Source organism: Miniopterus schreibersii (assembly GCF_964146895.1).
Source record: "Miniopterus schreibersii genome assembly, chromosome: 15".
NCBI lineage: Eukaryota > Metazoa > Chordata > Mammalia > Chiroptera > Miniopteridae > Miniopterus > Miniopterus schreibersii.
The window spans coordinates 50,243,337-50,255,037 of NC_138115.1; the positions used below are offsets into that span (position 1 = coordinate 50,243,337).

The 11,701-nt window shown below is 56.7% G+C and overlaps 2 protein-coding genes across 2 annotated transcripts; one reads left to right on the forward strand and one right to left on the reverse strand.

The window, feature by feature from the left end:
- Positions 1-636: 636 nt before the first annotated feature.
- Positions 637-5,442, forward strand: KLHDC8B (kelch domain containing 8B). Its single transcript, XM_081159602.1, has 6 exons — positions 637-757; positions 1,708-2,212; positions 3,250-3,414; positions 3,755-3,979; positions 4,073-4,174; positions 4,603-5,442. Exons 2-6 carry the CDS (start codon positions 1,822-1,824, stop codon positions 4,797-4,799), a joined length of 1,080 nt encoding a protein of 359 aa, XP_081015728.1. The 5' UTR covers positions 637-757; positions 1,708-1,821; the 3' UTR covers positions 4,800-5,442.
- A 796-nt stretch (positions 5,443-6,238) lies between these two features.
- CIMIP7 (ciliary microtubule inner protein 7) lies at positions 6,239-11,439 on the reverse strand (the record flags this gene model as incomplete). The annotated part of the gene is made up of 4 exons (XM_081159598.1): positions 11,371-11,439; positions 10,787-10,900; positions 7,030-7,086; positions 6,239-6,658 (listed from the first exon to the last, which is right to left on the reverse strand). Exons 1-4 carry the CDS (start codon positions 11,395-11,397, stop codon positions 6,239-6,241), a joined length of 618 nt encoding a protein of 205 aa, XP_081015724.1. The 5' UTR covers positions 11,398-11,439.
- Positions 11,440-11,701: the final 262 nt, after the last annotated feature.

An 11,701-nucleotide genomic window follows, 5' to 3' on the forward strand; every position in this document is an offset into this window, starting at 1 on the left:
TCATCCCCTGCTCAGAGATGCCTCCCCCAAGCCCTGGATTCCCCCCCACTCAGGTCTGTGGAAAGGCTTGTCAGTATTGAGGACAGCACTGTCTGCTGCTCCGACCCCTGCTAGTCTCAATCGATACCATGGGACCTATTCCGCGCCTTTCTCTGTGCCTGGGGAAAGACGACTCAGACGCCGCACCCACCAGAGAGGCCCAGGCCACACCCTAAGGGGCCTCCAGGAGGCGCCGCTTGGAAGGCTGCGGTTGGGCTCCTCCAAGTTCAGTGGCAGTGGGCGGGCGCCAGCCCCTCAAACCGCGGGGTTCTGCAGGCCCCACGCCCTCACCCTCCGTAGATGCTCCCAGGCTGGGTCCCGCTCAGAACGGCCCCCCCACCACACACGTGTGTGCTATTCACTGCTGTCTCATTTCTCCCCCCGCCCCATGTCGGACCCCAAATTCTGGGAAGGCCCAGTGCCCACATGTCCATCTGTTCACTCGCTAGCGTGTGACCATGGGTCGGCGCGCCGAGCTCCAGCCGCGGCAGGTGCAGGGTTAAGGCGGAGAGGGGGGGACGGGGGGAGTTAGGGGGAGGTTTTCCCGAGTCGGGAGGGGGGGAGAGGGGCGGACCCCGTCCAGCCCCGCCCCGCGCCAGAGCAGCGCCGGAGCCCCGCCGGAGCCCCGCCGGAGCCCGGCCTCAGCCCCAGCCGGAGCCCGCACCAGCGGAGCCGGAACGGCGGACCCCGCGCCCCGGCGGCGCCGGAGCCCGGGCCGGTGAGTCCCGCGGGAACGGCGCCCAGGGGAAGTTTGGGGCGCCAGCTGTAGAACCCTAAGCGCGCCTGTCCGGACCCGCCCCCCCCCGCCCCCCCCCCGCGAGCTGGAAGTTTGGGGCTGGGAGGCCCTCGCACCAGGGATCCCAGTAGTGTGGCCCCTGCCGGAAAGGGCAGGCTGGGGAACTTGGGGATTTGCTGTGAAGGGACGCAGAAGTCCAGGTGCCCATTTCTGCTGGAAACTCCCTGGACTCTGGAACCCTAGTCCTAGGCTCGTGGGATTCCCCAAATCCTCCTCCTCCCCCATTATGGACACCAAGGAGGCTGGCCTATGGGGACCTGGCATGGGCAAACCGCTGAGGGTAGATCTCAGAGGGAAAATGTGGGACCCTGGCATCCAGCCCCTCCCCTCCCAGTCCCAAACACCCTGATCTTGGCCTTTTGCTTGTGGGAATGGATGAATTCAATGGTTCCCAAAGGGGTTGTAAGGATACCCTGGAGTGTGAGCCCTGGCAGTAGGTGGGAGACCCTGATGGCTGCCCAGGGCACAGTGGAAGCCAGTAAGGGGAGGGTACAGTGGGACTCCGCCCTGGCAGAGCACCAGGGTGAGGATTGTTGAGGGGAAGGAAAGGCGGCTGGGGTGGAGAGCCCTCTCCTAGTCACCTTACCTCCCATCTAGACCTAGATATGCCCAGGGAACTCTTAGGTGGGGGCAGGGGGTGGGAGGATCCCACATGCCCCATGGGAAGGGGGGAGGTGCCTGGGTGTCTGAGAGTTGCCCTCCTTCCCACTCCAGGCGGGCTCTACAGTGGTGTGCTAGCCCACCAGGGTGGGTCCTCCTCCTGCCTTTCCCACCAGTGGTTTTGGGCCAGCCCTGCCCTTAGCTACAGGCTACTCGTGTACTTTGAGAGCTGGCCGGTGGCCCTGACCCTTTGTTTCCCCTCTCTCCTCCAGGTGAAGGCAAACTGCCTGGACTGGTCACACCCCCTCCCCTTGTAACCCTGGTAGAGTCAAGATGAGGCTTTCATCAGTGAGGCCAGCAGCCTGAACAGATAGCATGGCCTGCCAATGGAGGTGAACACCATGGCTACAGGAGGTAGCCGGGCCTTTGCTTGGCAGGTGTTCCCATCCATGCCCACCTGCCGGGTGTATGGCACAGTAGCATACCAGGATGGGCACCTACTAGTGTTGGGGGGCTGTGGCCGGGCTGGACTGCCCCTGGACACTGCAGAGACACTAGACATGGCCTCACATACATGGCTAGCACTGGCACCCCTGCCCACTGCTCGGGCTGGAGCGGCTGCCGTGGTGCTGGGCAAGCAGGTGCTAGTGGTGGGAGGTGTGGATGAGGGCCAGAGCCCAGTAGCTGCTGTGGAAGCCTTCCTGGCTGACGAGGGCCGCTGGGAGCGTCGGGCCACCCTCCCTCAGGCAGCCATGGGCATTGCAACTGTGGAGAGAGGTGAGTGGCTTCCCAAGGGTCCTGAGGTGCCCCAACACCCTGAGTTTTTTTTCTCACTTGGTTTCTTACCCTCAGAGATTAGGCAAGAGCTGTAAATTTTGCCTGGGTGCCTTGGACATGGCTTTGCCTCCTGTACCCTCCCCTACCTAGCTCTGAGCTGGGCTAGCAGAAGCCTTAACTGCCTTATCCAGCTGTGAGGTGGGAGGCAGAGCCCAGGCTGGCCCCTAGCATTAAGAGAGGACCCAGCCACCTCCCTGTCCCATCCATTCCTCCTTTCTAAGAGACAAAGGGTGGTGCAATGACTTTCAAGGTTATAGTCTGGGGGAGGGGGAGGGAAGCAGGACCTTGGCTCAGAGCCTGACAAGTGCTTAGATTGTCCCTATCCACACACATCTGGGAGCCTGAGAGGCCAACCTGGCTCAGGGACAGTTGCCATGGAAGGTGCCACCTGGCTGGCCTATCTCCTCAAAGCCCCCAGACATGCCCCCAGCTGACCCTGAAGGCAAAACAGGACAAGAACTTACTCTAGTGAAAAGGTGGGGTGAAGAGGTGCTGGCAGGGCTCCTAGCCAGAAGGCGTGGCCAATGCTCTTATCCTGCAGGCCCAAGCCCCTCTCCCAACCCCCCAGCTGGTCCCCAGAGCCCCTCCCCAGTCTGAACTCCATGCTAAGCAGGGCCTCATATGCCCTCTACCCCTGGCTTAAACCATCCTCCAACCTCCTTCCCCCAGGAGAGTCCACATCTTGTGGCCTCCAGGTCTGACCAGGTCTGGTTCTGCTTGGATGCCAGACTTGGTTGCCATAGCATCTCCAGGGAAACGGAGACAGATTATAATTAGATCTGCTGCCTCCTGCTCTTCACTTTGAGGGGCCCTGGCCAGAGCAGGAATCCTAGTTCTCCCAGCCCCCACTCCAGGCAGACAGGCGGGTTTCTGCTGCTGGGAGGGGTACCACAAACACTGGGTCCCCAGCCACCCCCAGACCTGGCCAGGGCAGCTGTCTGGCCAGGGTACTATCTGAGCTATTCTTTTCTATGCAGATGGTATGGTGTATGCCCTGGGGGGAATGGGCCCTGACACGGCCCCCCAGGCCCAGGTTCGGATGTACGAGCCCCGCCGGGACTGCTGGTTTTCGCTCCCTTCTATGCCCACGCCCTGCTATGGAGCCTCCACTTTTCTGCATGGGAGCAAGATCTATGTCCTGGGTAAGGGCCTGGGGGATATGGGAAAGGGGCTCATTGTCCAGTAGCCCTATCCCTGTGAGTTAGCTAGAATCAGCCTTAGCTTGGAATGGCAGGACAAGGGAAGCTTTGTTGGGGTGAGCCAGTCTTGCTCAGAGGCTCCCACATTTGGTGGCCCTTCTGGAACTGGAAAACCAAACCTCAGTACCTGAGAATCTGAGGGGTAGGTGATCCATGCTCTGGTGTGCACACAGCTGGGTATTGGTAGCTGTAGTGGGCAGCCCTGAAGGCTCGGCAACCTGGTTGGGGAGGAGCCTGCCAGGCACCCCAGATTCCCTCCCAGATGCCCCAATTCCATTGGCAGGGGGCCGCCAGGGCAAGCTCCCAGTGACTGCTTTTGAGGCCTTTGATCTGGAGGCCCGTACCTGGACCCGGCACCCAAGCCTGCCTAGCCGCCGGGCCTTTGCTGGCTGCGCCATGGCCGAAGGCAGCGTCTTTAGCTTGGGTGGCCTGCAGCAGCCTGGGCCCCACAATTTCTACTCCCGCCCACACTTTGTCAACACTGTGGAGATGTTCAACCTGGAGCATGGTGAGCAGTGGCTGTCCTGGGCTATACCCCCGCTCTCCATGGGGTGGAGGAACACAGTATCAAGGGCCAGATCTGACCTTCCCTCTCCTGCAGGGTCCTGGACCAAGCTGCCCCGTGGCCTGCGCATGAGGGACAAGAGGGCTGACTTTGTGGTTGGCTCCCTTGGGGGCCACATCGTGGCTATCGGGGGCCTTGGTGAGTCTGCAGGGCTAGGGATGAGAGGGGAGCCCAAGACAGGAGTGGCCTGCAGCATGAGTGCTACCTCTGTCCTTCTCTAGGCTCTCCAGGGCTCGGGGCTTTGTGAGCTTTCCTTTCCAATCTGTGAAGCAAGCAGGGTATGGTCTGCATGGGCCAGATATAGGGGTATCCTCAGCACCTGACACTGGATTTTGTACCAGCAGGGGCCTAGGAGACAGAAACAGGACAAATGACCACTGAGTGAATGGGAAAATAGGAGTAAGAATGAATAAATGAATGAGTGGATGAATGGGGCAATGAGTAGCAAGGCGCTGATAGTCCATCCTGGGGTGATGCCTATTGGGCCATACTCTGGGCTCCGGGAGCAAAAGAGCTGGAGCCCCTGCAGCCTGTGCCCTTTTACAGCCTCTGTCTCCTTCCTGCAGGAAACCAGCCGTGCCCTCTGGGCTCTGTGGAGGGCTTCAGCCTTGCCCGGCGGCGCTGGGAGGCACTGCCTGCCATGCCCACAGCCCGTTGCTCCTGTTCTAGTCTGCAGGCTGGGCCCCGGCTGTTTGTCATCGGGGGTGTGGCACAGGGTCCCAGCCAAGCTGTCGAGGCTCTGTGTCTTCGTGATGGAGTCTGAATGCCTGATGAGACCTTGTCCCCTGGAGTGCCAGAGGCAGATGTCTGTGGCTCCTTGTGCTGCTAAGGGAACTCACTGTGGCTCTGTGGGATGAGGGAGGCACAGGTATGGGCACTTGAGACACCACCACGGGGACTTGGGCAGGGGCTTCACCTTTAGCATAGGATATACATACCTTACACCACCTCACCCCCATTCATTCATGGATCATGCCTAGCTCCACCCTTGCTCTGGAACCTACTGGGCCCTCTGTCCAATGGGAAAGTCGGGGGAGGGGAGAGCTGATCTCATGCCCTGCAAGGTCAGTGCCTACCTGGAGTTTACCAGGTCCACCCCAGTGACCATTCCTGAAGAATCCTATCTGCCAGCCTGCCTTGGAGGCCCCTGTGGACCCAGGAGAATTCAGAGAGGGTGGGGGTCACGGAATGGAAGAGTGGGTGCAGGAACCTCCAAAGGGCCAAAGGAATGTTGGCTTTGGGCACTCTACACGGCTGGCTAGTCATCTCACCTCTCTGTGCCTCAGCATCCTCATCTGTCAGTGGGGATCTCTGCAACCTTCCTGCCCTACCTACCTCACAGGGCTGTTGTGAGGACCCAGGGAGTTCAGATGTGGAAGTAAAAATGCTGCTAAAATCTGGTGTATGACCCTGGTGTGGATTCCTGTGTTAGCCCCTGGGCTTCCTTCAGAGGCCTCAGTTCTCCAAAGGACAGGGGTCCAGAAGAGCCTTTTAGATCTGGCATCTGCCCCTCCTAAGCCTCAGCTTCACTTATGGTGACATAGGATGAACGCTGTCCCCACTGTCCTGGATGTTAGAGGGTACTCACAGGACGATCAGAGAAGAGCTTAGCAAACTACAACAGAATTCCACAGGGTCAGGATGTCCTCCAGGTCAGGATGTCCTCCAGGTCTGTGTCACACAGCATCTCTGCAAAGCCTCTGTTCACCTCCATAGGGAGGGGTGGTCTAGTGGGGCTGTGGCCAGGACAGTCTCCCTCAGTCCCAGCTGCGGGGAAGCCGTCTCTTAGGCAGGACTGTGTGGCCACCCACCTCACCCCTAGAGGTGGTAGCCTCCCAGAGAAAGCTACAGGCCTGGCCTCCTCTAACAGGCTTTGCTGCCCACTGATAGGGGCCATCGACTCTGCTTTCCCTGCAGTCACACTGCATGTAAGGGTCTCACAGCTGGGTTTGCTGCAAGAATGGATTTGGGGTCTCAGAACCCATCTGCTGCGGCCGTGGTAACCCTTCTGGACCCTTAGCTTCCTGCATGCCGCACCCCTTCTCACTCAATGGCAGGGCTCCCAGGGTAACAGCTCCCTTGCCCAGCACACAGGCACCATGGGCGCAAGCACCGTAGGAGCCAGGCAGAGGGCCTGGCAGTGCCTTACTGCTCTCTAGTCTCTGAGCCCTCTTGGGCTGCAAGTACACACAGGCCGCAGTGTCAGCTACTCTTGTTTAATGCTCTGGACCAGTTTAAACACTCCGAGACCCCAGCATGGAGATAATGCTGCTGCAGCAGCTTGGGTCTTGGGATCTCTGGGAGGTTAGGCAGTGTGTTGGTGACGGGGGTCTGGGGTTCCACTTTGTCACTGCCACAGTGGCCACCTCGAGATGGGCGGCAGAAGTTCTGCTGATAGGTGGTGCTGACATGGGGAGGCTGGATCTGCACAAAGTGGACAAGGCGCTGAGGAAGGTCACCGAGACCTGGGCCTTTCCGAAAATTGATCTGGTAGGAGGATTCAAGGGGCCGCTGCTGGGAGACCTCCAGCTCACCAGGTGCCCAGTGCAGGAAGGTGTGTCGCTGCCACAGGCGCTCCAGGTCTTTCCGCCTTCCGATTCCCTGCAGTAGGCAGTAGGGGCCCTCCTCAACGGTACGGGCCCTTGGCCCACAGTCCTGGCACCAGGCACTGCTGTGGGTGCCTCCTGTACTAAGCCTGCCCGGTGATGCCTGGCCCCCCTGGCCTGAACCCCAGCCTTTTTGGCCTGTCTCCATTCCAGGGTGAGGCCCCCAGAAAGTCAGTGGCCCCTAGGATATTTGCACAGTCAGGCAAGCTGGAGGAGGAAACCAAAGCAGGGGTACCTCCAGGTGGAGATTGGGCTGTTTCCTAGAGGAGGGAGGTTGTCAGGAAGACACACACTCCTCTGTCTGTATAAGGTGACCACCCCCTTCCCCTTCTCAACTTCGGCCTAGGCTGGGGACCTGCCCACCTCCTGCCTCTCTCCAGCACTCACTTTGTCGAAAGAAGTACGGTTGTCATGCTTGGAAAAGAAGTGTTGTCGCGCTGGCTCCTTGAGAGAGAGTGAGAAAGCAGGTAATGAGGGGAATGATGCTTACCTGCCCCCAAGATATCACCTCAGGGCCCGTAATGGGAGGAAGATGCCAGGAGCCACTACCCCTAAACTGCTAAACTGCCAACACCCTGAAAGGGCAGATACAAATGAAAGCAACATCTCACTTTGGGACATCTCATCCTGGCAATTGCCCCCAAAACAGAAGCCCATGGCACTGCCTATTGAGGAAGGGGCTGAGGCATCTTCCAAGATATCCTGCTGTCAGGGGGTAGTGGTTCAAGATTTACATGGGGCCCTTATCTCGACATTGCCCACGACTAGGCTTCAGTTCTCTCCTCCCCCATCCATACCTACTCCCTCATCAGCAACCCAAAGCTCTTGACCCTAAATACCACCTGGAAGCTGAAATTTTTCTCTCTAGCTCAAGCTTTTCCTGAACTCCAGACTTTGTAGCAAACTGCAAATATCTAATGGGCACCTCGAACACGACTGAGCTCTGGGTCATTCCCCAAACCTACTCCCCCTATAGCCACCACCAGCTTAGGCCATGGCAGCTAGATCCAGCCAAACACCAAGGAGATCTCTTGATTTTTTTCTTCCACACCTTACATCCAATGTGCCAGGAAATCCTGTTGATATTTCAATATGTATCCAGGACTCCTCAGCATGGCCACAGTTTCCCCTCGTCCAAACAACCTTCCTCTCTTGCCCCAATCATTGCAAGAGCTTCCCAGCTGGTGTCCCTGCTCCTCGGTTTGCTCCCCCCAGTCTATTGTCCTCTTAGCAGTCAGAATAGTTCTCTTAATACAGGAGTCAGTTTACATCCCTTATTTGCCAAAGATCCACAGCAGTTCCTCATGTTTGTAAAGCCCAAAGTCGTCATAGTGGTCCATGAGACCCACACAGTATTGATCGCTCCATTACTTCCAGCCATACCAGCCTCCTCATTGCTCATCAAGCACACCAGCTACTCCCACCTGCAGCCTTCGCACCCTGACCCTTCTGCCTGAGACTTTTCTCCCACCTGGCCATGACTCCTTCTCACCTTCGTCTTGGGAAGCGTTTCTTGAGCACTATGCCAGAAGTCTCATCCCCAACTCTGCATTTTCCACCTTCTAACATACTATATGACTATATATCATGATGTTGCCTATTGTCTGATATTATCATCCGTCTTGCTCACATCTGTAACTCCATCACTGAGGACAGTGCCTGGCCAAATGAAGTGGCTGATCAGGTGAGTTCAGTCTTGGCTTGGTGGGGTATGAGCAATGGCTGACAGCAGGCTCCTAAGTAAAAGGCAGGAGCTAGCTTCATCCCAGATCTCTGAACCAGAATCTTCAGGGTGGAGCCTGTGGTATGTGTCTTTAACAAGCTCCTCTATTGGGGCCTCCTGCCTTAGACAGCTAGTGCAGGTCTCCGAATAAAATGAAAGCTCCACGAAGGTGGGAAGCCAGCCAGCCTTACCTTTCATTCCTCATAAAACAAGCTGACACCACAGGGATTCCTCTCCACCTAGGCAGTTCTGAGTATTCTGGCCCCTGAGGAGACTGTCACTTGCATCTTTGCTTCTAAACCATCCAGGGCTCCCGGTCTGCCAAGGTGGTAAAACCCATGGTCTCTGAGCAGCTGGGGCTCAGGCTGGGGTTCCAGCTGAAGAGGCTTTGGAGGAGGGGTTAGTTTCCTGAGGTGGAGCTGTGTTTGTATGTGGGGGGCCAAGGGCCCCGCGGAGGCTGCTAGTCTGCAGTCATCCGGAGCTGAGAGAACCTCTGTGGCTGACTGACATGGGTGGGGGGGTGAGGGGTGGGCAGGGAACCAGCAATCATGGCATCACCAGTGGAGGACCTGCCCCCAAACCAATCATGGCCCTCCCGTACTCTTGTGTGACCTTAAGAACAAACAGGACTAGAATTACATTGCCCAAGAGTCAGGCAGGTGAAGGCTAGAAATAAATTAATCTGGTTTAATTTTTTTATGATTTTGTTTTTTTATTTACTGATTTTTAGAGAGAGGGAGAAGGGGGGCAGAGAGAGAGAAACATCAATTTGTTATTCCACTTAGTTATAAATTAATCTAGTTTAGAAGAAAAAAGAATTGTTCTGCATCAGAATGATATGGGTAAAATTTCTACATGCCACCTTGAAAGGAGAGGAAAGCGGATGCCACCACTTGGAAAGGTTTTTAACAACCATAGCTGCAGTGGGCCCGCTGACACCTGGCATCTCTCAGCTAATGAGAAAATAAAATGGGAACCTCCCCTGAGCAGTCCACTAATTAAAACAGCTTCAGGCCTAGAAGGAGCTACGGGACTTGGCATTTATACAACCTGAGCCCAACACACACAGATCACGCTGTTTGGGGCTGCTGATAATGTTAGTAAATATTTTATGTAGCAAGTCTTCACTTCTACCAAGACATGTCTCCTACTCTGTCCCTGAGGGATGAGAGCTGCCACTGAAGGCTCCTACAAACACCTAGCAGGAAGCCCCCAGGTTGCCTCTGTCCCTGCAGTACTTAGGTCCCATACTCTCGCAGGGGAGGTGGCCCTGGCTCAGTAGACAGTGCTAGGCAGCCCTTGCAACTGGGAACGCTAAGGGCATTCAGGCTACGCAGCATGGCAGCCTCCAGGACCTTGCTCTTGGCCTGGGAAAGCAATTCCTGGAGAATCAAATGGCAGTCAAATAGGACCTGACTAAAAGCTGGGAAGCAAGGAGCTGCAGTGAGCAGAGCATGCTCCAGGTACCCCTCCAGGTCCCTCCTCCACCCTGATCTTGCCAAGGAGGCTGATCTGAGCGCACGTCTCATCGGCTGCCTTCCCTCTGGCCACTGGAAAGAACTGGGAGGAGAAGGAAGGAAGGAGGTACAAGGTATTTCTTTTCCTGGCTCCCTCCCAGGCCAGCCCCCACCTGGTTGTGTCTCTCCACCCAAGATCACCACCCCTATCAGGGTGGCCCTCTCTATACCACTCTCTCCTGGGTGCTAGAAGCCATGCCTTTCCCTTGTTCCTTCAGGCCCAGTCATACTGATCACTGGTTGTTAGAAACCCGTGAGACTACCTTCCCGCAAGGCCCCCACACCTACTTGTTACTCTGTACACCCTCCTGAGTTCTATTTTGAGTGGACTTTTTCCTGCTGGGACCCCCACAATGCACATTGCCCCCTCCTTGTCTCAGGACTGGAAGCAGTGGAGGGCCTGGGACCTGCATCCCTCTCCTGTTCTTAGGAAGCCTTTTCCAGCCACTCTAGGCCATTTCTGCCATCACCCTTCCCAGTCCCCCTTGACCAGAAGAGCCTCCTCACTCACCCCTGAGTCCCTGGACTACTAGGCTGACTGTGGGCTAGACCATGGGATTTTATGGCATCGAGGAATCTGAGCTTAAGGGCAGTTTTCGGCAAAATGCAAGGCTTACTTCCTGTGTTCTGGAGGCTCTCTGCCATGGCAGCTCACCCCACCTGTGCCCTGACCCTTCCTCCATGTAGAAGGAGCACTAAGCCTGCTATGGGCTCCTCTCCGCCCTGCCTGGAGAAAGACCTGACCTTTCAGGGAAGAAGGTCCAGGCCTTGTGCACGTCCTGGGGATAGGCTGGCTCCAGCTGTCAGTCCAGCTGTGTGTGGTAGGGCTAAGGATGATGCTCCTGGGGCCTGAGAGAAGCAGAAACTGGCCCAGCCCCCCAGCTGCTCCCAGGCTGCCCTGTACCTGACATCGCTGCAGGAACACTGCCGGAGGCTGGGGCTTGGCCGCAAGGCGGTATTCTCTAGCACTTTCGCTCTTGAATTGGCCTCTGTAGTGCCCATAGAAGCCATTGTTGTGCTAGAATAAGGCAGGATGAGAGTGAATCCTACCCAAAGCCCACTCCTGAGTCTTAGACCTCAGGGACCCCAAAGGCTAGACCTCAGAGGCTGGGAGTTTTTGGCAGAAAACATCTGAGGTGGGGGGACATCCCTGGAGAGTGGCCTGCAGAGAGGTGTCTCCCATTTATCTTCCTGGGCTGTGCTGGCCCACCCGGGAAGGCTATGTGTATGTGGGGAAATGACGCATAGACCTGGGAATAAGTGGGGTGTCTAGAGGACTAGGAGGTTAGCTGAGTAGCATGAGACCAGGACCCCAGGAAGGGGCTCCAGGGGTGACCTCAGGTGGCAGAGGGGGGTAGGCAGTTCAGGGTCCTCCACTGACCTGGATGCTGGACGAAACCCTTCTCACTTTACTTTCATGATTCATACAAATTTCAGGTACCACACCCGGGCCCAGGGGCCAGGATTCACTATAAAACACGCTCTTACCCAGGAGCCGACTAAAGCACTTTGCATCTTTCCGGGAAAGGAGCAGAAATGGCAAACTCCTCGTCTTGCCAAGGCTGTCTGAGAATCTCAGGAGGTCACCTTCCTGTTGCTTGGTGACAAAAGGAGATTGTGACTGCACAATGCTGCTGAGTGTTGAAGCAGCACCTGGCCTGCTACCTACCCCTCTGTGCTTCTTGCTTTGTTTTTACTTCCTTCCTGAGAGAGTCCTTCTATATAGAAACACACAAGGCTCCACGGTGGAGTCTGATGAATTCACAGTCAATGAAATATTAAAGACCATCTAGAAACTACACAAGGCTCCAGGGTGGAG

Coding starts and splice junctions, on each gene's coding strand:
- KLHDC8B (XM_081159602.1), top strand. CDS start 1,822: ATGGAGGTGAACACCATGGCTACAGGAGGTAGCCGGGCCTTTGCTTGG. Junction 2,213..3,249: donor CATTGCAACTGTGGAGAGAG/GTGAGTGGCTTC, acceptor TTTTCTATGCAG/ATGGTATGGTGTATGCCCTG. Junction 3,980..4,072: donor GATGTTCAACCTGGAGCATG/GTGAGCAGTGGC, acceptor CCTCTCCTGCAG/GGTCCTGGACCAAGCTGCCC.